Raw genomic sequence first — 23428 nt, 5'->3', positions numbered from 1 at the left:
GGGGAGGTACAAGTGAAGAGGCTGCAAGGGCTGAGAGGGGCAGACGCTGACAGCTGCTTCCCCAGCCCCGTGCAGGCAGAGCCGAGAGGACAGACACTGACCCCCAGGTGCCCGAGCCGGGGGTCCCACGGCGGGGCAGTATCCCCCGCTGCCCTGCTCGGAGCCGGGCTCTGCCTCTCCCCGCCCCTGGCGTTGTGGGGGCCCGGGGCAAGCAGCGCGGGACTGAGGTGGGGGAGGTGCACGGCGGGCTGGGTCCAGGGGCAGATGGGGGCAGCTCCCTGGCAGCTCGAGCTGCCCAGCCACTCGCCCCATCAGCATGCGAGCCGGGATCCATGCCCCCTGCACAGCCCTGCGGCACCCTGCACAGCCCACTCGGGCGAGGAAACGCCGCGCTGCCCTGGGGAGACTCAGAGCAGCAGCGGTGGCGGCAGCAGGACCTCTCCTCCCTCCCTGAATCCCGGGCCCCGCTTCCCTCCCTCCCAGGCTCCTCACACACTCTGGGAGCCCCTCTCACCCCCGCAGCCTGGGCTCAGCTCCAGAGGACAATGCTCTGGCTCTCCAGCGGCAGGGCTCTGGCCAGGGCCGGCTCCCGACTTTTTGCCGCCCCAAGCAAAAAAAAAAAAAAAAAAAAAAAGGGGGGGGGGGGCGCGGAGTGCCACCCTTTGGAAAGTGCCGCCACAAGCACATGCTTGGAGCGCTGGTGCCTAGAGCCGGCCCTGGTTAAATCAGAACAGAGAATCAGGACCATCGCATTTAAAATAATAGGATGGAAAAATTATGTAAACCTCACTTTTAAAGCATATATAAATATGAAAGCGTGCACTGGATTCAAATGATCTTTTATTACCGTAGCAATAGCCTTGGCCAGTCCTCTGAACAACTGAATATAAGCAGAGAGAGTGTGTGGCCCATAAATGGTGGATGCTCCCTCATATCGTTGAACCTACAAGAGAGATTAAGAGATCTCTGTATTTCTTCCACAGATTTTGTTGTTGCTGCTCTTTTCATTTCTCTGTGAAAAAGAAAAATTATTCCACAGGCATCTAAACTCCCATGAATTATCACTGAAAAGTAAAAATGCATCGTAAAAATGGCCTGTAAACATCTTTGATCTATATTAGAGCTATTTTGTTTACCTGGTATTCTTCATAAGTAGTAATGTAATGGGTATAAACATTGCACAAGCCTGCAATTACGACATTCATTCCCTGGGTCCCGTGGGATTCAAATTCCTAAGAAAGATGGGTACAAATACATAATTACTTTAATAAATATTAAATATACAATTATATCCATCGCATGTTGGTCATTAATAAGATGAATCAAAATAATAAATAATATTCAGTATGATGGATGGATAATGTTATGATTGTCACAGTGTTTCTAATCAGTCTCATGGTGGCACCACACTGGTAGCATTAATGGGTGAAATTTTGGTTCCACTGAAGTGAATTGCAAAATTCCCATTAATTTCAATGGGGCCAGGATTTCACCCATGTTTGTTTGGGTGGCCTTATTTATTGCCATATTGGGAGGTGGGGTATGCTGATTGATAGATAGGTATCAGATACACAAGTAGCTTTAAAAACAAAACAAAACAAAAAAAAAAAAAACACACAACACACCTTCATAATATGTGAGACCAAGTGTATTTCTACACTGGAGCTGGAGGTGTAAGCTCCAGCCTCAGAAGACACACCTACACTAGTTCAATGGGATCTAGCATGCTAAAAACAGAAAAGTAGCCACCACCTTGCTAGTGACAGGAGGGGCCAGCCACCCTGAGTACAATCACATCTGAAACTCTAGGTACGTACTCGGGCAATCCTGCCACTCATGCTGCTGCAGCTACATTTCTACTTTTTGCACACTAGCTCAATCATAGCTTGAGAGGGTAGGTCTACTCAAGTAGGAAATTACACCTTCCAGCTACACCCCAGGGAACAATATCAGTAGGAGGCAAGAGAAAGATGACAGACTCAAGAAAATAAAGGTTCCATAAACTCTGCTGTCTAGAAAAGTTCTCTTCAAGTTTTTAGCCAGTAACTTACACTTTTAATAGCTTCCCGTAGTCTCCGTCCAGACATTGTCCTGTGAGGTATTAAGATAGTAATGTTAAACTCCAGTAATGTAGAGAACGTGTGATATACTGAAGTGCAAGGTGAGTTGGAATCACTGATGGACGAGTATCCATAGGAAAGGTTTGGATCACACAAGTCTCCCAAAACCTGGATGCTCAGCTGAATCTCATCTGAATTATCTGTATATTTAGAGCCAATAAAAGAACCCTTCCCTTTACAACAGTTTGGCGTTTAGAAATCACCCTCACTATGTGGAAAAGTGGAAAGGAGACTATAAATAATTTATCAGCGATATGTGGCACCATGCAGGCCCTGGCTGAGGTCTAGCATTTTCCTAATTTTGTCCATTGAATTGAAACTGCATTTTCTGATGGAAAAATGGTACTGTCAAAAAGATTGCTCAGCTATAAGAATGGGACGCTAGTTTCAGCCTCAACTATAGATCAGTAACTGCTGGTCTAAAAATAGGGAAGAGGGAATCCTCATGTATTCAACTAAAGACTGCACACGCACACACACACAAATGCACCTGCATTAGAACATTAGAATGGACATTGCCATACAGTGGCTGCATATCACATTGTACCAGTGATAAGGTAGTTTCTGGCTTTATATCCCTTCCATAAAAAATATGCACACCCAAGTACTGTGAGTACGGTAGTTTAGATATAAATATTGTCTGCTTTGTTAAACAAAATCAGAGTAATAGTACATACGTCAGCTCTCCTGGAAAAGCAACTATTGAGAGGGACCCAATGGTAAAAAGCTGAACATCAACTATTTCAGGGTGCCATGGATAAGGTAATGAAATCTTGGAAGAAAAAAAAAGAATATAGTGTTACATTTTTTTAATAGGGCCAATAAGATACAATCTTGTTTTGTTCTTTCCATATTCATAAGAATAGTGATGCAAACATTTATTTTTGTAAGACATTTACATTGGCTATAGAAAATGAATGCTTTGTCTCACTTTATCTTCTGTACTACCCATGCATTAAATCATTCAACCAGAACCATATCAATTAGGAATGGAAGAAACCTATTGTATTATCGAGTCTGTCCAAATGCCCATGCAACACTGTTCTTTATCCTGTGTTCTTAAATGCTTCGTTCTGTTCCATTCTAAGTGACTGTAGCAATGGGTTTTCATTCCCTTCTCCTGGGACATTCTTAATGGTGACATCTATGAGACTGTGGAATAATGATTTGATTCCAAATTTTCCTCTATTTACCTACTTGACCTACTTTAAATAACTCCTCTCTCTTTCAGATACTTGTAGGCAGTGATCATATAACTCCTCCGTTGGCATTTGGCTGGTCTATACTAGAGTTAGTTCTTTTACGTTTTGCTCCATGGGTCAATACCTCCATGGATTTAAACACTTTGTTAATATCTTTCTGGTAATGAGGTGCCCAGAACTGTATGAAACATTCCTGGTGCAGTCTAACACCACCATAGAGAAAGGAGCAATGACAACTCTGGTGAAAACAACATGATGCCTAGGAGCTGGAAGCTCAAAAAGCTATTGTTTAAAAAAAAAAATCATATTTCAAGCTCATGAGTAAAATTTTCAAAAGCCTCCAAGTGATTTAGGACCCTAAATCCCATTGGCTTTCAGTAAGATGTCTAAATCTCTTTTGAAAATGGGATTAAAGATCGTATTTCACTCAGGCACATTTGAAATTTTTCCCTTTCTTTAATATGATGTTCACTCACAATTTTTACATTGTTTTCACTCCCCCCCCCCGCCTCTTTAAGACTACTTCCTTGTCATTACAGTATGGATGGACTCTCTTTAGATTGAATTTTCCAGATTACATTTTTTCCAGAACAAATCCCATTTTGTTATTTTCCAACCTTTTTTTTTTGTGGAGCTACAAATGTATAAATACATTTATATAATTAAGGATTCCATAACTTTGACATACTAGCCAAGCCACGAGGTTTGAAATTCTAATGTCATTGCTCTTTTAGTCCAAAATTTCTCATCAGACATTTCCACAAGTCTAAAACTCTTCTACCAGGAAATTATATATTTTGGCAGGTAACCAAAGATCTAACTGACCTTTCTAACATCACAGTAGTAATTTTTATATAAGGACAAACATTCTCGAACATTTTCTGCACTGTATTTTATCACAAAGACATTTTTCCTTCATTATGAAGCATGCATATCTTTTCCCCCTTTTTTAAGTTCTACAATAAGAATGTATGGGAAAACGCGCTTCTTTTGTAATAAGAACCCTGTATCTTTTACTGCTTTTTCAGAGTATTGATAAGCATATATTTATGTTCCTTTTCATGTCTTTTAAAGATTCCCTTTAAAATATTAGTGTCATACGACCATTCGCTGCCTTTACTTCTGCATCATTAGTTTAATTATGGCTGGAATCCTTGGATATCCTCTCTCTTGGCAGGAAAATCCAAGATAGTTAAGCGCTAGCTGTGCTCAGAGTGATATACACCAACACACTCTACCTCTCCGGTATTTAAAAGGATTGGCTTAGGTTTGTGGCACTCTTTTGTTTCATTGGATGGCTCTCCAAGCAGCTGGTTAAGAATAGTTTCCCAGAATGGCTGCCCTTCTAGTGAACCTGTAAGTAGAAACCTCTTTTAATACAATTTCTTCAGTTTTTCTGTGTATATTTGACAAAGTCTAATTCCTCAACTGCATTTCCTAAAAGTATCAATGTATCTAGGCTGGGATTTTCAGGGGAGTTTAGGAGATTTGAATTCATTCATCTTAAAATGGGATTTTGGACACCTAACTCCCATAGGTTGTTGTTAAAAATTCCAGTTCTAACCAATCAGTATTTCGAACATGGCTGTGACCATAGTATGTGGGTAGTGACCATGAATTATAGAAATAGAAAGGACTGTCCTCCTCACTGGATCAAGATCTAATGGCAAGAGGGAGCAAATAAAGGGAGATTTTAAAAATATCAAATAAAAGCTTAACGATAGTTAGGTAGAGAGGCAATTACTGATAGATTTGTAAATAAAGAATGAATGAGGAAGTAAAAAGACATGTTCCAATTCTGACCTTCACCATTTTCCTTATACATTGTATCCCTATCACCCACTCTTTGTCTGTATTTTTAAGACCGTAAGCTATTTGAGGCAGGGACTGTGTCTTCCTATGTTTGCACAGTTCCATGAACAAGACTGAGGGCATTATTGCCACATAGAATCATAGAATCATAGATTATTAGGGTTGGAAGGGACCTCAGGAGATCATCTAGTCCAACCCCCTGCTCAAAGCAGGATCAATCCCCAACTAAATCCCCAAATGGCCCCCTCAAGGATTGAACTCACAACCCTGGGTTTACATAAACAATAAATCTCAGTGAACAAGGTCTGCAGACTCTGTTCTTCTGCTTACCTTGTGTGAAATTTAAGAATCCCACTCCATCGATAGTACCTGCTGCAAAGCTGTAGCCCAAGGCTGGTTTACAGGTTTTACCCTTAATAAAAATATTTTAAAGTTAGATTATATACAGTATATCAACTCCCGATGTAAAACCACAACAATTCTACCTGGAACATTCTAATGAGGATTCTCTATCTGCAGGCAGGAAATTCCCAATACTTACTGTATGGGTGGCATTGAGCTGGACAGTGACATCAGTCATGTTCACCCACTGGTGAGCTGAATGGAGAGGTCCTGTTACCTCCTGGGAAGCTAGAGTATACAGTTCCTAAAACAGACACATATTATACTGATTAACACTGGGTGCAAAAACTAAAGAATATATTTTATTGAAATAGAACCACAAAGAACCTGTTCAAAACAGATGCAAGACAAATATGAACTATTCTAATACAATCTCAGCTCCCTTGGGAGCAGGTGGAAGCCATTAGTCCTTCAGGTAGAAGAAATGATGTGCCTAAATCTTTGAGAACATGTCCCTGTGGTGTGGGTCAGTTACAGAGACTAGTGCTTTATTAGCCAAATCCTTCCCAAGCCATCAGACATTGCTTAGGGCAGTGATTCTCAAACTTTTGTACTGGTGACCCCTTTCACATAGCAAGTCTCTGAGTGCGACCCCCCTTATAAATTAAAAACACTTTTTAATATATTTAACACCATGTTAAATGCTGGAGGTAAAGCGGGGCTTGGGGTGGGGGCTGACAGCTCACAACCCCCCCCCCCCATGTAGTAACCTCGTGACCCCCTGAGGGGTCCTGACCCCCAGTTTGAGAACCCCTGGCTTAGGGCATGAACAATACCCCACCATCCCTATCTATCTGGGGCCACTCTTTGCACACCCTCTCTGTTGTTAAGTTTTACTCTCTGAGTAGTGTTCGAAGGAGCCTTTAGTGAGACCTTTTTGAGTGTTCCTTTCTTTTCAGCTAAATGTTAATTTTATTCTCCTGAGATCACAGCTGTTATTTTCAAGTCTTTTTGCTCCTTTATGATCTCTCAGCATCATCGGGCTTTCTGTGACCCATAACCAGAGGATTCCATCAGAGTCTTTGCCTATTAGCAATAGGCAGATGGTCACTCACACCAACCTCACTTTCCTCCTCCATGAATGAGTAACTCAAGAGGGTGTCCGACAGCAACTGGTCCAAAACTAAGTTAACTAGAGCTGTAGTTCTCTAACTTTTCTGCAATGTGAGCCATATCTCAATAGAGAGTGTGTCCTCAGGGACCACCTCCCCTTCTTTTTCCCAGGTGCAGAGCCCATCTCCTTTCCCATTCCGGAGCACATAACATCTCTGTGGCAACTAAAGCTATTGCTTACAGGGAATAGTCATATTGGGAAATTATTAAATATATTTGCATGGAAATAAGGAGAAAAGTTAGCACCATGTATGCAGCAAGTTTTCTGTGGACCTTCAGCAGTCCACCAACCCAGAACCTCTGAATTGCAATTTCAAAATTAAATTAGGCTTCAAACATCAAACAGGGAGTATAGAAAGATTATACAAAATGAAACAGATTGCACAGCTCACTCAAGTACCTGGAAAAGCTCTTGTGAAGATATTCTATAAAGTTAGTAACAAAAAGGAATGACTAAACTTAAGGAACAGCAGTTGCCTCATCAAATTTTATAGTAGAAATTTTTTTGTTTCTCTCATCTTAACACCAACCCAGATGACCCTCTCCTTGGGGAAATGTACCTGCTTGAAAACATCTTTCCCAATTCTAGTTTGATCATTAGATATTCATAATTCAAAGATATAATTTCCTTTATTTAAATTCACAATTCATTTATAATTGTTCATTAAAAGTTATCTTCCACAATGAGTGATTTTCATAGTTCATAGAACTAGTACATACAAAGTATTAATAGAAGTTACACAGCTTTGGTAACATTTCATGTAACCGTGTGAAGTATCATTTTACTATGGTATGTATATATTGAAATCCAATAGTACCACCACCCACAATGGTCATATATGGCAAAAATCATTTCCCTCTAAATTAGATACACATGCAAGTCCCTAATGGTACAATTAGACTAGAATATCCACTAACCTACACATCACTGTCATTTTAGAGCAATTCTATTGCAAACACTCAAAATGGCAATTAAAAAGATGCTGTTATCATTAATTTGCTGAATCTGTTCCAGCTCCTGCAAGCTGCTGACACTGAAATCTCCAAGCGCAATGGTATTGCACTTCCTCCTCTGCTGCCCTTGACAAACATTAAAATAGATAGTATGGATAAAGGAGAATCCATTTCAGGTTAGCTCTTTGAGGGAAGAAAAGCATTTTTAGGCATGTCTAGCTATGAAGTAGAGAAAGCCTATATTTATTGTGTTCTGACATATTAGAGTGCACAACATAGTTCTAGTCTACATATTCTATTGTATATTGGTTCTTATACCACTCCCACCATCTAGCATCATGGTGAGGTCTCTATCTTGACTGGGCCATTGAACATTACTGTGATGCTTCCCAGGGGCACCCAGGGCTGTGAGGCACCTTGCTACCACCTGCCCTTAGCATGGGGAACCTTTGTTTGTGCCAGCTAGGCGTCAGCGCCCAGACTCCACTGGCTAGAGGCAACCCAAGCACTCCCCTCTAGGCCTACACAGCCCCCACTCACTCATTACAGGTTATGAATAGGCATTCTCCAACCTCTGAGCCCTCGGAGCATCTCCCTGGAATGTCTAGCCCCTGTTCCATTGGGCACTCACAGTATTCACAGATCAGCTGCTCCCAGAGGAATAGTATGCCCCAGCTTACCAGTTACACCTCAGATCTCTGTTCCATGTAATATACAGCACTTAGATAAGTTTATAGTGAAAACAAGTAAAAGTTTATTTAACAAAGTATAGAGATTCAAGTGATAACAAGTATTGGAAACAAATGGTTACATACAAAATAATACCATAACATGCATTCTAGATCCTAGGCTTAATTAACAAGTTACTCTCATGTCTAATAAAGTATCGCTCACCAGCGCTTTCCAGCCAAGCTGGCTGTGATTCCTTTTTTATGAGACAAGACACACTGTCAACTTGTCTCCAAGGTGAAGGATTCTGGGTGTCTCTTGGTACCCTTCGATATAGCAGATCAATCCACTGTCTTTATTCATAAATAGGATGCCCCCCACTGGTTGTTTTTTCCTGTGGCTTTCCTCTCCTGTCACTATCGTAATCTCCTGATTAGCGTCAGGTTCAGTATGCAAATTGGCATGTCTTGTGAGGCGGACAATACCCACTGCACAATTATCAGACAGGGAGATAAGCATCTGTTACCATCTGCCTGAAAAGAACATCCCTGAGGTCTGGAACTCTTGGTTACCAGCCTCAAGAACATAATTTTCGGTATGGACACATACCTTCTTACATATTATGCATGCATACCTTTTGCAGTGATTGCGATGACTAGTGGGCTACTACCTCTTGCTACTCTTTAGTGAATTATTATCCAGATTTCTGACTCAGGGGATACTTGCAAAACCCTGTGCAACCCTGTGTCCTCTGCAAGTTGGCATCAAGAGGTTCCTAGGTCACAGCTACCACAATGCAATTAACAAACAAATAAACAAAAATAAATAATGAAATTCCTGTAGAAAAAGGTTTGCCTCTACTAGCTGGTGTCACAATAATAATAATAAATAATTTATGTAAAGTGTGGGTGGAGGTGAACCTTTTGGTTCTATTTCCTAGCCTGCTGTGGCAGAAGTAGATCCCAGATACTTACGATGACATGTGCACCCAGTTATTAGATTTTGGAAGAATTTTGCCAGGACTGATATTCCAGATAAGCTGGGGTTCTGGGAAACCCGAGACACTGAAGGGATACGTGAAAGGGTCATGTGTACTTGTGAGTTTTGGGACCTAGATAGCTCTTTACAAACATTAGCTACTTAACTGTTGCACCTTCTCTGTGGGGTAGGTAGGTGTCATCCACATTTTACAGAAATGTACAGTGAGGAACACAGAGGCTAAGATAAAAAGATAGCATTTTCAAATGATGGTGCCTAAAATTAGGCACCTAAATAAAAGTGTGACTGCTTTGAAATTCAGACAACTTTTACTTAGGTACATAAATATGAATCTAAGTGCACAGCTTTAGGCCTACAATCTTGACCCACGTTTTGAGAATATCTCTAGCAAAAATAAATTTCAGAAACTCACTTGTCAAAAAGAAAATGTTTACGGGCATTTCCAATAATTGCATTTGAATACACAAGTAAAAAGAGTCCAGTTTAACTTACCTTTGCTTTCAAATAGAGATTTTGTCCTATAATTTTTGTACTGTTAATCATATCACTGCCAGGACCTGCAGCCATGCACATTTTAGCCTGTTAAGGATTTTTTAAAGTAAATAATTAAACAAATGTAAATAGATAAGACATCCTTCTAGCAATATAAAGCTTTTATTGTACTGTGAATGAAGGCACAAATCATTGTCATCACTTTCATGAAAAAAATCTTTGCTTTTAATACACAAACTAAACCATGCACCAGGTACTATTTTATAAACTAGAACTAAATTCTGTGGCAAGATCTGTGGTTTCTGAGCACACCAGTGCTGAATTTCATGGAAGATTGGAATTTCTGTGGCAACTTGCAGTAAGTTCAAAAATGGAAGATTTTGTCCTCTGTACAGTATCCTTTGCTATTTACTGTAATATTATATTGATTTTATGCTATACCCAAACTTTCCAGAGATTTTGTATTATAGTCCAGCTGCATACTGAAAGTCATAATCTGCCTCCCGGTTTCCCTGAAATAGGCACTTTACCCATAGCACAGTGTACATCCCCCAGCATGCTAGTAACACTGTACAGGAAGAGTAAGTGGCAGCCCCAAGGAGGCTGCCTATATGGGTAACCAGTACAGGAGAATATAGGGGTACCTTACATCCTTTTACAGCAGGATGGACCACAACCTGGCCCTATATTTGCAATTCCATACTTAAAATCTACCTTAAAACTTGAAATGTAGATAAAATGATATATACCCACCCCGCCGACTGGACAGTAACTGTTGGGGTTATCACATGACTCTCCTGTGTTTATGCAGTGTGGGCCTTTGATATTGGGTGATACATCTCCCAGGTTGGATGATGCAAAGGCTGCTACAAAGGATCCCTGCCAAAAGAAAATAAAGTGTTATGGCTTTTTCTGTCTCTTGCACTGATTGCCATCAACCTGTGGTGTTTCAATAAAAAAAAATCCCGTCATGTAATACGAAAATGTGAAATAAACATGAACTGCCTATATAACAAACTGCTTGTGTAAATTCCCCTAAGACTTCAGACAACATGTGCGAAATCATATCATCACTGATATCATATACAGTTGGTAGTGATAGGACATTGGCGAAGTTTTCAAAAGTGACTAGTAGCTCTGGATGACTGAATTTTTGGGTGCCCAACTTGACTTAAGTTAAAGGGACCTGATGCTGAGCACCTAGCCCCTAACTCAGTGCCTCAAGTTGGGCATTCAAAATCTTCAGCGCCTAAAAACCATTACTTTTGAAAATGTAGGCCCTACGTTTTTTGCAGTAAGGATTTTTTAAATATTTCAAATAGAAATATAACGTCATTACCTTGAATTTATATATCTTTCGCCTGAGCATCTCCAAGCACGTTACATTAATCTTTCACACCTCTCAGCAATTTAGAGGTAATTAAGTATGGATATTCGCATTTTACAGATGGGGAAACTGAGGCATAAGTGATTTAGCCCAATGTCATGTAGTGAATCTGTGGCTGGGCAAGGAATAAAGACACCCTGCCCATTGCTCTTGTTTTATCTCTTTTCATTACATAAAATAAATTACATCCCTTCCATCCTCTTTCAATTCAGTAACTCTCCTTTCCCCCCGTTTCGAATTCTTATTTATAGATATTAAATTCTAGCAATCCTTGCTGTCATTTTTGCTTGACTTTCCCATTCTACCTCTTGTTTTTCCACTATGATTTCTACTGACAGATTTAGCCGATGATTAGCTTAGAACATTCTCGGTTCTGATGATTTGTGTGAGCCTCTGAGCACAGAAACTGACAGAAGAAGTTAGCATTAAAGGTAGCAAACTGAATGGGTGATCAAAGACAAATTACACACTTATACAATGTAACACTAATTCATCACATGCAGTATTCACCTCTTAGTTAGGGAAGTTAAGATGAATTAACTAAAGTTGTGATGTTAACATGCATAAGTTAAAGTGCATCAAAACTTTGTGTGGATGCTTTCATTCAAGGTCACTTTACTTTAGAAAAAGAGCATCTACGCAGTTTTTAATGTGCTTTAACTTTGCAGCTTTAGTTGATTCATCTTAACTTTTCTGATAAGCACTTACAGATGGCATATCTCACCATCCATAACATGTCAATTTAGTATATGTCTATACTGCAATCAGAGGTATGGCTGCAGCACATGTAGACATATCCAAGATTGCTTTGGTCTAGTTCGTTTGAGTAAGAATAGCATTTAAACCTTGGCAGCAAGATTGGGGTCTTGGGTTTAATAAACATTTTTAAAAAATCTAACATCAAAAGAAATGCTTTCATGTAGGTATGAGCAAACTTTTTTTGTCCAATTTCCAACTCATTCAAACATCTTTAGTTTGAAAGTTGGACTCTATCTAATGGGTATTAGGCTTGCTTTCCAATTGTGAGAGGGGAAAATGTAATAGAATGGAAAAATTCTAAGGGAAAGGAAGTGAACTCATATTCTATGCTGGATATAAATAGGGCACCACTTCTGTCAGGTTTGCTTTTAAAGATTGTTCACCTACTAGAAAAATCTTTTAAAATAGTTTCAAAGGGCTCTGAACACTTGTACTTCATGAGGTTCACCCATTTCTATTTTAAATATACATTTACATTTCAATTAAAACCTTGTCTTTTCAAAGAAATAATATGGTCCTACAGTGTTTGAATTCCAAATACTGCAGAATTCCAAGAACCTATGAAAACCAGAAAGTGGAACTGCATAGAAACTGATGATAAAGTGAAATTGACCAAAGCCCCAATCCTACAAACACTTACCTGTGTGCTCAACTTCATGCATGTGAGTAGTTCCTATTGAACCAAATGTCATTAAAAAATTGGTTATTTTTTTAATCTAGATCAAATTTTGGATCTTAACAGATCAGCAATGTCCCTTGAAATCTAAATAAATGTTGTCAATTGCTATTTTGGGAAGAAATAGTCTGCAGTTGCCTTGTAATTTCTCTTTTCTATAATTGGAAAAAGTAGATGGTAAAAATGTATGATACGTCTTTACTGTGCATCTGCAGTATTTGTCCTGCAGTCTACGCTCTCTGTTTGAATGAGATTGCATCTATCCACAACAGATACTTTATTGGCCCTTTTTTATTTATGTTTTATCCCCCACTCCTCAGGATAGCCATAACATAGTCCAACCTCTCCAGGAAGCAGTCCTTTGTTCTTCTCTTGTTCAAACAGGTAAGATGCATAGCCCACGTTGTCACTATTTACGAGATGGTTTGTGTTGTTCATACTGACAGGATGAATTGCAAACCAGCTAATAAACAATCAGAAAACAAATATTACAGGAAATGCATTCATTAATATTAGTTATAGCTGACCTACTGATATCTTTCCTCTGGGGGGAAAGAGCCAATGTTAGTCATTTGGAGCTAGATCAGCAAATGTGGAGTTGCTGCCCCCTCTTCCCTCCTCCATCTCTCAATCTCCACCTGAATACAGACATCTGATCAAAATCTACCTTTAGCTACAGCCAGCTGACATGCTCAAAAGCTTGGAAAAGTCCATTCTTTCCCTACTACCAAAGAGTACTCCAAATTCATGAGACCTTGGGGACCACTGCAGCTGGCCCAGCTTGAGGCTTCTGTGAGTTGCTTCTCAGGAATAGATTAGTGCCTGATGGCTTGAGGATCAGGGCGTAGTGTGGCCCCAGTCCCCAAGCTGCAGGCTACTGAGGATATAACCCAATATCATTTCTTACTAGGTTTGATATACTAGTAACTAAATTAACCTGCGCTCATATAACCCACACACCTTCTGGGTGTGGTGCTCTGTCCCCTTTAGTGGCACCGAGGCCACTTGGAAATTAATGAGTCTGCTACAGCCTTAGCTCAGAGCCATGTGGCTTTTAGCTCATGCAGTAGAGGCTCATGTACTAAGCTTCCGAGGTCCCAGGTTTGTGGGCTACACTCACACACAGTAATACGACTATCCTAAAACATACCAACAAGGAGGCAAAATTAAGTTTGTTGCTTCATCCTGAACTTTTGTCTTTCCTGACTTTTGTGAAATTAGAAGTACATCATTAATTTAGTCTTAGTTTTTGGGGGGTTTTTTTGCATTTGATTTCCTTCTCTTTTTTATGGGAAAAAATAGAGGTATAAAAAAAATATAAAGGCTCTCTGTTCTATAACAGATGTCAGCACACCAAAGAATAGAATGACAGGCTAAAGGTCTCATTCAAAGACCACTGCAGTCCATGGTAGTCTTTCCATTGACCCCAATGGACTTTGGATCAGACCCTAAGTGCACAGCTAATGTGTATATTGCACTATTTTGATTGTACATGAAATAACTTCCATTGTTTTCCCATGGAAGCTTAAAGTACATCAGCTCCATGTGCCATTCATTGACACAGCTTGCCATCCTCTTTCCCCAGAGCAATTCAGCTTCCCCTTGCTTAAAAGCGAATAGGCCCCTAGTGCCTAATTGTGTATTTCACTACCTGTGGTCATATGCTGACTGCATCTTTGAACGTCTGACTGCACATGCTTACTTCTGAATGTTCATATATTCATAATTTTGTGAGCTTCAATTTCCCCCCGCAAACTTACAAGCACATACTGGGCATCAGTAAGCTCTGTTTACATGCCAACTCGGAGTTATTCCCACAGAAAAAAAGGTGGTCACAGTGGGAAAGTGCACTTTGTCCCCATTTGTCACTTAAAAGTGGCTGAAGCAATTTTGCTCACACAAAGAAAGAAAAAGCAGGGACCAAGCATGGAAATGTTCAACTCAAAAGGTGAAAGGTTTGAAAAGTTATGAGAATTATAAAACAGGAGTTTGTAATGCAAATTGTTTTTCAGCTTTAGGCTCAGCAATTGCCACCAGTCTCACGTAGTAAAGAGGTATCCATTATAAATTAGCAATGTTTATTAATACATTTGCGTCGTGATGGTTAATGCAAGGCGGTGTTTCATGTCACCTTGTGACATGTGATATGAATTCATACAAAATCTTGCAAAATAACAAGGCTTCTTCCATGTTACAAACTGCCTAAGTAACACACCTTTCCCCTTCACCTATAGAGTGTACAACTGTGTGCAGCAGGGTGAAAAAAGATGTACAAAAATCTCCCTGCACAATAAAGCTTCAGGTCCCTTGTGACAGAGCTGGACCCCACTCAGCTGTTCATGCCCTGAGCTAAATGGGCAAGTTCAAAAGTTGGGTAAGCATTGCAAGTTTTGTTATTTGTGTGCCTGGCCTTGACTTGACTTCTGAACTTCGTACAGCCAAACACTCAGCTTCAAATCTCTTAATAGAAAGTGAGTTACTAACACGTACCATCTTACATGATATTTCAGCGTATGAAGTCGGGGCCCTAGTGAGACAATGGCATATTTTACATGATATATGGGGCATTTTATAGAACTAGACACTAGAAGAAATCTTCACCCCCTGCTCCGGCCCCTTTGCATTGGGTAAAAGGGCCAGAGTAGCATAAAGTGACCCTAAAAGCCCTGTATCCAGCTAGGGGAGGAGTCCCTTGGTGCAGTTGCTATGAGGGAAGACAGCTGTAGAGCTGCTTTCCAAGGACTCCCTCACAAGCCCTGGTGTAGGAAGTGCGCCAGAGGCAGGGCCACAGCACACTGCGATGTGGAGATCCTGGGCAGTGCTGCAGCCCATAAGGCAGCCTGGGTAACTTAAACAGGCCACAGGTAGGGTGCAAAGGTGGCTTAAAGCTACCTTAGCCCCCACTGCCCTTGGCCTATGAGAGGGATTTGAATGAATGACCTCAAGGAGAAAGGCTAACATGGACATTTTTGATGACTACAAAGAACACAATCAATAGACAGGACAGGTTTGGGAGCTTATATTTTAGTGTTTGGGAGTGAATTTTACTTTCAGATTCAGTACCTGAGAAGGCCTAGCTCCTGTCCATTTACATCGACCATCTTCAGCACCACCATTTCTTTGTCTGTATTTGATGAATACCTGGACAACAAAACAGAGAAATCATTTCAGTGCCACAGCCAACATCACAATCTGTAAATGACTCTGTTATATGCCAAACAAGAAAATGAATTGAGGTCATCAGTTTCCAGTTGCTATATTTACAAGGAGTTATTGTAAGAAGCTGCTGAATTCAGTGACAAAAGTCACATTCTGTATTATATGCTGCTTGCCTGAAGAAAACTGAACTCTCATTTTGCTGTGATATAAAACTATTTACTTTCTACAAAGACTGTAGATATTGCTTTCCATTTTTGTCACCATCTAACCAAAATTAGAATTTATAGCAGTGACATGTTTTCTAAATGAAAAACAGAGGCCAGATTCTCAGTCACTGCTTTTCTGCGCTCAGGGCAGGAATGGACTGCGGAATGACAAAAATGACTTGTAGGTCCCTTTGGGCATCCCATATTCAGTGGCAATTGTGGGGGAGGGGGTAGCCCCCAGTGCAACCTTAGAATAGCCCTGAGCCTCTGTAACTTATGCTCTGCCTTCTGAGGCTTCCTATGGACCATGGGTAGTAGATAAAAGGTGTAGTGTTGTGTGACCCAATATCCTAGAAACACCATGGGCTAGGAGTGGTGCTGGTTTAGAATCCCTTCCCCAGTCAGGAAGGCCCTCCCCTGGGGGTATTCTCAGGAGCTATTTTACCCCATTTAAGGCCTTTTTACACTGACAGGGGGCATAAAGGAGGCTTGTGAGACTGAAAATCAGGCCCAGTAAGTCTGTTTAGTTTCTCAGCTGCCAGTAATTATGCCCAAATGTTTCTTTTAACCATAGTAGTGTTTCCAATCGGAAGAGGGTGTATCTGACCACAATGCTAACCTTGGAATTCTTTATTTAATTTCAAAAATCCAGCACGAGACCAGCTAAAGTAGAAGATTCCCTGCACAGAAAGATACCAGAGATACCAGCACATGTACTCAGGAGCACAGTAAGAAACTGAAGCATGAGCCACCTGGGTGGGTTGTCTACCATCAGCATAAAGTTGCAGTTTTCTGCACTTTATTGTTGCTAAAAACTCCCACACCCCATCATTCCCTGGTAGGGGGAAAGTTGGGATCTAGATCTCCCAGGTCAGGGCAATTTCCACTCTTGATTTGCCTTTGATAACATACAGAACTGTAGTTCTTCAACACTGTGTCCCCAGAACATTTTTTGCCAACAGTTCATGCTTGTTTTTAAGAGCTATAGTTTCCCCATTCTTCTTCACCTGTTTCTTTCAGACTCTGGATTCTGAAGATAAGAGTAAGGACTTCTGTTGATTTGGCTATTTTCTACCAAACCTTTATTGATAAAAAGTCTTCCTTTTTTCATATTCTGGTGTGCTATATCAATGCTCTGAAAAGCAGAAAGGCAAGGAAAATCAGTGCAATAACAGTGAAGAGGTGCCACATGGAAAGCAAGTTTGAGTCTTCTGTGTCTAAGAACCTTACTAGAAGTCCAGACACGGAAAGATGAATCATTACACCTACGATAGGTGATCTGCAGCTATTGCTTGTTGCACTTTTCTTTTTTTACATTTGATGTAGTGTTATCCTTTAGAAATTAAAACAGCTAATATCAGTCAAACTTAATTAACATTTTAAGTAATATTAAATCTCTTTATAAATAAATAGTGCAGCATTTTGTTTGCTAACCTGACCAAGTTGGTCACGATAAAGCTAAAATATTTCAACAAATAAGATGATGATGTCATGAAACACTAAAACTAATCTCCCCATGACATTTCTTGGCTACTCCTATACTAATAAATAAAAATATAACACAAAGGTTATCCCTGCTATACTTACATTTTAGGGAGAAAATTTAACTGAAAACACCTACCTTTATAATCCCATTTACCAGGGCATTAAGGGATGGTTTGATAAGTCCCTTGCTAGTTATCAAAAAGATAGTATATTGGAAATAGCCTGCAGGTGCTGAATGGGTGTGAGTACCACTCAGCATAACATTGTCTTGTCTGTATAGCTCCCCATATTTACTCTTCAATTGCTTGATTACCTAAAAGGAAGGAGGCAGTAATTACAGAGTGTTTTTCTATCATGCCTGAAAGGTCAGTCCTTGCATCAAGGCAGTAATAGATATGTATAATCCTGGGTTTCTTTCTTTTTGTGGTAATAGCATAGTCCTCCTTTCCCACATCCATCCTCCTAACCCCTTCCCCACATATTAATGACTGAATAATTGGAAGTGTATCTGACCACTCAGTAAAGAACCCTTGAAGTTGTTAAATCCAGTAAAAGGCTGCTATGGTTTATTTATAGCCAGTCTTATTTATTATTACAAGACATATGAAAATTACCTAGAGGATTCCCATTTCTTCCCACCATTCACCCTTTCTTGACACTCTCACTAGTTTGATCTTCTAAGAATGTAAATCAGAAACACTTAATTGATGATATTCACCCCACACTAGCTCACCGGCTACCAAGAAGGCACTACAGGCAAGAAAACGATATGTGCCACTGCACTTTGGCCACCAAGTATGCACTACAGACAAGAATGAGCATCATACGTTATCCCTAGGACCAGTTCTGGGTGCCTGGGACATAAGTGAGATTAAAAGACTTGATTTTAACTTCTGGCTGAAACTAGACTCGTCATAATTAAATTACCTGAGGTAGCATAATGTGCACTGAAACATCATCTAGAAGCCACCTATTCTGTTCTTTAAACAGAAAACAATTAGATACATTTTTGATTTACAAATTTTTATTCTAAATAAATTTTCAGAATTTCAGTACACCTGTTACACCACTAAATAGAACTGGAAATCAAATATTACAGGGGACTGTCAGACATGATCTGTTGCTAAGTTTTCTACTAATACAAACATAATAAAAGCCCTCTTTTGTCCATCAAAGGATTGTCAGCTCTCTGGGACAAGGAGTACCTCTTTCTACATGTTTATACATCATCTAAAACAATGAGGCTACAAGCCTGATTGGGGTAAGTGTGACAATACTTATTTTTATTATTGTTAATAATAATAAATAATAATAATAATAATTAAAAAAGCTAACACAAAGTAAAGAGCAATTGATTTTATTCACATACCTCCAGCCTAAGTCTTTGAGACACCATGCCTATGTCAGCACTAACAAACACCACTCTTTTGGAATTATCAGGCTCTGCCACAATGAAAGCTCGACTATATAGACGAGAGAGAATTCCACCAGCCAGCTGGTCTGGATTGGCATAGCCCATCTGCGGCAGAACACAGCATTAGGCCAACCCCATTCTGACCAATTTATTGATACATATTTCCACTTGCATATAGTTCTCCAAGCAAAATCATCACAGGACCCAAATTACAGCTAACCATTAAAAACAGAATGATATAGGTTATATATTAAGTATGTCTGTCAAGCAATTAAAAAAATTAATTGTGATCAATCGTGCTGATAAACAATAATAGAATACCATTTATTTAAATATTTTTGGATGTTTTATACATTTTCAAATATATTGATTTTAATTACAACAGAATACAAAGTGTACAGTGCTCACTTCATATTTATTTTTATTACAAATATTTGCTCTGTAAGAAACAAAAGATATAGTATTTTTCACTTCACCTAACACAAGTACTGTAGTGCAATCTCTTTATCATGAAAGTTGAACTTACAAATATAGAATTATGTACCAAAAAACTTGCACTCAAAAATAAAACAATGTAAAACTTTAGAGCCTACAAGTCCAATCAGTCCTACTTCTTGTTCAGCCAATTGCTCAAACGAGTTTGTTTACATTTGCAGACGATAATGATGCCTGCTTCTTGTTTACAATGTCACCTGAAAGTGAGAACAGGTGTTTTGCATGGCACTGTTGTAGCCGGCGTCACAAGATGTTTACATGCCAGATGCACTAAAGATTCATATGTCCCTTGATGCTTTAACCACCATTCCAGAGGACATGCGTCCATGCTTATGACAGGTTCTGCTTGATAACAATCCAAAGCAGTGCGGACTGTCGCATGTTTATTTCCATCATGTGAGTCAAAGCACCAGCAGAAGATTGGTTTTCTTTTTTGGTGGTTTGGGTTCTGTAGTTTCCGCATCAGAGTGTTGCTCTTTTAAGACTTCTGAAAGCATGCTCCACACCTCATCCCTCTCAGATTTTGGAAAGCACTTCAGATTCTTAAATCTTGGCTTGAGTTCTGTAGCTATCTTTAGAAATTTCACATTGATATCTTCTTTGCATTTTGTCAAATTTGCAGTGAAAGTGTTCTTAAAATGAACAACATGTGCTGGGTCATCATCCAAGACTGCTATAACATGAAATATATTGCAGAATGCGGGTAAAACAGAGCAGGACACATACAATTCTCCCCAAGGTGTTCAGTCACAAATTTAATTAACACATTTTTTTTTTAACAAGCATCATCAGCATGGAAGCATGTCCTCTGGAACGATGGCTGGAGCATGAAGAGGCATATGAATCTTCACCTGGCACAAAAATATCTTGCGACACCAGCTACAACAGGTGCTGTTCTCACTTTCAGGTGACATTGTAATTAAGAAGTGGGCAGCATTATCTCCCATAAATGTAAACAAACTTGTTTCTCTTTGCGATTGGCTGAACAAGAAGTAGGACGAGTGGACTTGTAGGCTCTAAAGTTTTACAGTGTTTTGTTTTTGAGTGCAGTTATGTAACAAAAACTAGATTTGTAATTTGCACTTTCATGATAAAGAGATTGCACTACAGTACTTGTATGAGGTGAATTGAAAAATACTATATCATTTTTACAGTGCACATTTTTGTAATAAAAAATAATATAAAGTGAGCATTGTACACTTTGTATTCTGTGTTGTAATTGAAATCTATATATTTGAAAACGTAGAAAAAAATCCAAACATATTTAATAAATTTCAATTGGTATTCTGTTATTTAACAGTGCAAATAATCGCGATTCATTTTTTGAGTTAATCACATGAGTTAACGGCGATTAATTCGACAGATCTAATATTAAGTATCCTATAACTAGTGCATAGAATCAAGACCAACCTGAAGTTGCTTGACTTTTTTTGGTGGGGGGGGAGGGGTAAGTTAGAATGGCATCGAGTAAGAAATTTGTCAATGCACATACATACCCCGTAGGTATTACATTTACGCAGTGTATATTTTCACCAGTTTTCATAATATAATTATGTATGTTTTAAAATAAAAGAAATATTTCCCATCTGATTTTTCCCTTTTCTGTCTAGCAAACATTGATTAATATTAATACTTGGTGATTCACTATTTAAATAACTGGGCAGCAAAAAAAAAAAAATCAACTAAAGCACATTTTCTGAGAAAAGTTTGTTGAAACATTCATTCTATGCAGATTGACAGACTGAAAACAAAAGGTGAGCATGCCCCATGTAATGTAAAGTTCTATTTGTTCATTAAAGAAAGAAAACATCCTGTATAGCAGTGCTAGACATGCCATGGCTTTTGGTACATGAAAGAATACTAAGAAAACATGTTTCTAAGATACTTTATTAAGTTCCTATACATACCAAAGGGACTTCTGCAACTGGTCCAGTGCAGTCAGCTCGACCAACACCGATCAGGTAGTGTTTAGAACCAGCAGCTGAAGGGATTTGAGTTAATAAGTGAAAACACTAATGCAATGAACATATCAGAAATGAACAGACATTTTTCTCACAAAACTGAGCAAGAAGGAACTAGATTATCAGGTAAAATTTCTAACTGCTGTGTATGATGAGCAATTTATATTATGGTTGCCAAATGGCTGTGGGATGTACCATCTTTGAACCTGATATCAAAACTAGCTACCTGTAGCGTATATGGGATTTCAGATCCCTGCATTCAGAGCAGGCAACCCATGGTCCTACTTATGGGCTGAAGAAAATTCACAATCATTGTATACCAGCCTTTGAAACAAGTCCTACATATCCATCAATATTCTGTTCATGTCAGCATAGTTCACTGTTACATGCACATAGAGCTTCTGCCAGCTTTTGCTGAAAAATATGTTCCATGCCTATGTATATAGTCCAACTCACTAACCCTAATGGGATAGTTTCTTTTTCAGTGATGCTTCAATATGCTAACCTTACAGCTTTCTCCTTGACAACTTCTATGATGCAGTTCTGCGTTGTCAGGTCAAAACTCTTTTGAATATCAAAACTGAAAATGTGGGGAAAGTGAAAACTAAATTAGGCTGGGGCTAGGGATGAGATGTTTGGGGTACAGGAAGGGGCTCTGGGTTTGGGGGGACTCAGGGCTGGGGCATGGGTTTACCTCGAGCAGTTCCCGGTCAGCAGTGCAGCGGGGGTGCTACGGCAGGCTTCCTGCCAGTCCTGGCACCACAGACCGCACTGCGCCTTGGAAACGGCCAGCAGCAGGTCCAGCTCCTAGGCAGAGGCACGCAAGCAGCTCCGCGCGGCTCTCGCCCACAAGCACCAACCCCCCACAGCTTCCCGGCCAATGGGAGTGCGGAGCCAGTGCTCAGGGCCCACCCCTGCCTAGGAGCTGGACCTGCTGCTGGCCGCTTCCGGGGCACAACACGGTGTCAGAACAGGTAGGAACTAGCCTGCCTTAGCCGGGCAGCACCGCCGACAGGTCTTTTAACGGCCAGGTTGGCGATGCTGACCAGAGCCGCCACGACCCAATGCCTTACATTCTGCGACCCAGTACCGGGTCGCGACCCGCAGTTTGAAAAGGACTGGTCTAGTGAGGAGGGCACTGGACAGAAAGTCAGGAGAGAAGGATTTTTTTTATTCTTGTCTCTGTTGTGTAACTCGGGGCAAGTCACTTCACTTCTCTGTTTCCTCTTCCATGTTAGTCTATCATGTCTGTTTACACTGTAAAATCCTGAGGGCAGGGAATCTCGCTCACTTTGTGTTTGTATAGTACACTGCACAATGGGACCAAATCCTAGCTGATGCCTCTAACTAAACATCAACATAATAGAAATAAGTATAATAAATTCACACACTTCCAGTTAGCTTGTAACAAATTCGTTTTCAGCCTTTGTTCATGAAGCTTCACCAAGGCCCAGTAAACCCTCTAGATCAAAACAGTTGCACGGAATTTGATAATGGTATCAAAATACCTTTAAGTAACTTGCCATTATTGTCTGTAGTCCTGGTTTTTTTAGGGGCAAAGAGAAGAACTAGAAGAATCAAAGCAATTATTGTCATCAGCGTGAAGAGGACAATGAGTACCACTTCCAGGCACGAGAAACGGGATTTGCACTTTTCACCCATTGCAGGAACAAAAACTACAAAAAGGAAGAAGAAGAAGCTGTAAGAAATTCAAATAGAAGTCAGCACATTGATTCCAGTTCAGTGTGTCCAAAGCAAGTTTAGGCCATGTCACAGCTAACTTCAGATCATACCAAACTCCTTCCCTTTAGGGATCTCCTCGCATCCTATCTAGGGCATATTTGGATAGGGAGAATAGCAGATGCAGGAGGATCTCTTTTATCACGTCCTGGGTTTCCCACAATACGGACTTGACTTTTAAATAATCCCTAACTGACCAGAAGCCCTTCAGTGGATGAAACATCCTCCATTCACAGAGTATCTGAGGTTAATATAGCAGCTTACACCCTGACAGCATTTCCTACAGTGCACATGTCAGAGCACCTCTAAACAAGTACAGAATTCATTGTACAAATGACTTTTTTTAAACTTACAAACACAAACTACTCAGGTTTCATGATTAC

The 23428-nt window shown here is 40.0% G+C and overlaps 1 protein-coding gene across 1 annotated transcript in view; it reads right to left on the bottom strand.

Annotated features, from left to right (window-relative positions):
- The window catches only part of LOC112106314 (putative neutral ceramidase C), a 31871-nt gene extending 8904 nt beyond the window's left edge, over nt 1-22967 (bottom strand). Inside the window, exons 1-16 of the mRNA XM_026651138.1 lie at nt 22814-22967; nt 21252-21325; nt 18805-18954; nt 17572-17748; nt 16958-17085; nt 15649-15726; nt 12928-13048; nt 10517-10642; nt 9764-9850; nt 5676-5780; nt 5465-5546; nt 4561-4676; nt 2798-2892; nt 2052-2091; nt 1137-1232; nt 848-943 (exon numbers count right to left, since the gene is read on the bottom strand). Coding sequence (XP_026506923.1) covers nt 848-943; nt 1137-1232; nt 2052-2091; nt 2798-2892; nt 4561-4676; nt 5465-5546; nt 5676-5780; nt 9764-9850; nt 10517-10642; nt 12928-13048; nt 15649-15726; nt 16958-17085; nt 17572-17748; nt 18805-18954; nt 21252-21325; nt 22814-22967 — 1725 coding nt within the window. The remainder of the gene's footprint in view (nt 1-847; nt 944-1136; nt 1233-2051; nt 2092-2797; nt 2893-4560; nt 4677-5464; nt 5547-5675; nt 5781-9763; nt 9851-10516; nt 10643-12927; nt 13049-15648; nt 15727-16957; nt 17086-17571; nt 17749-18804; nt 18955-21251; nt 21326-22813) is intronic.
- Between the last annotated feature and the right edge of the window lie 461 nt (nt 22968-23428).

Source organism: Terrapene carolina, unplaced genomic scaffold (genome assembly GCF_002925995.2).
Source record: "Terrapene carolina triunguis isolate 2854851 unplaced genomic scaffold, T_m_triunguis-2.0 Scaffold95, whole genome shotgun sequence".
NCBI classification, from domain to species: domain Eukaryota; kingdom Metazoa; phylum Chordata; order Testudines; family Emydidae; genus Terrapene; species Terrapene triunguis.
This window is presented reverse-complemented; position numbering and strand designations above follow the sequence as displayed.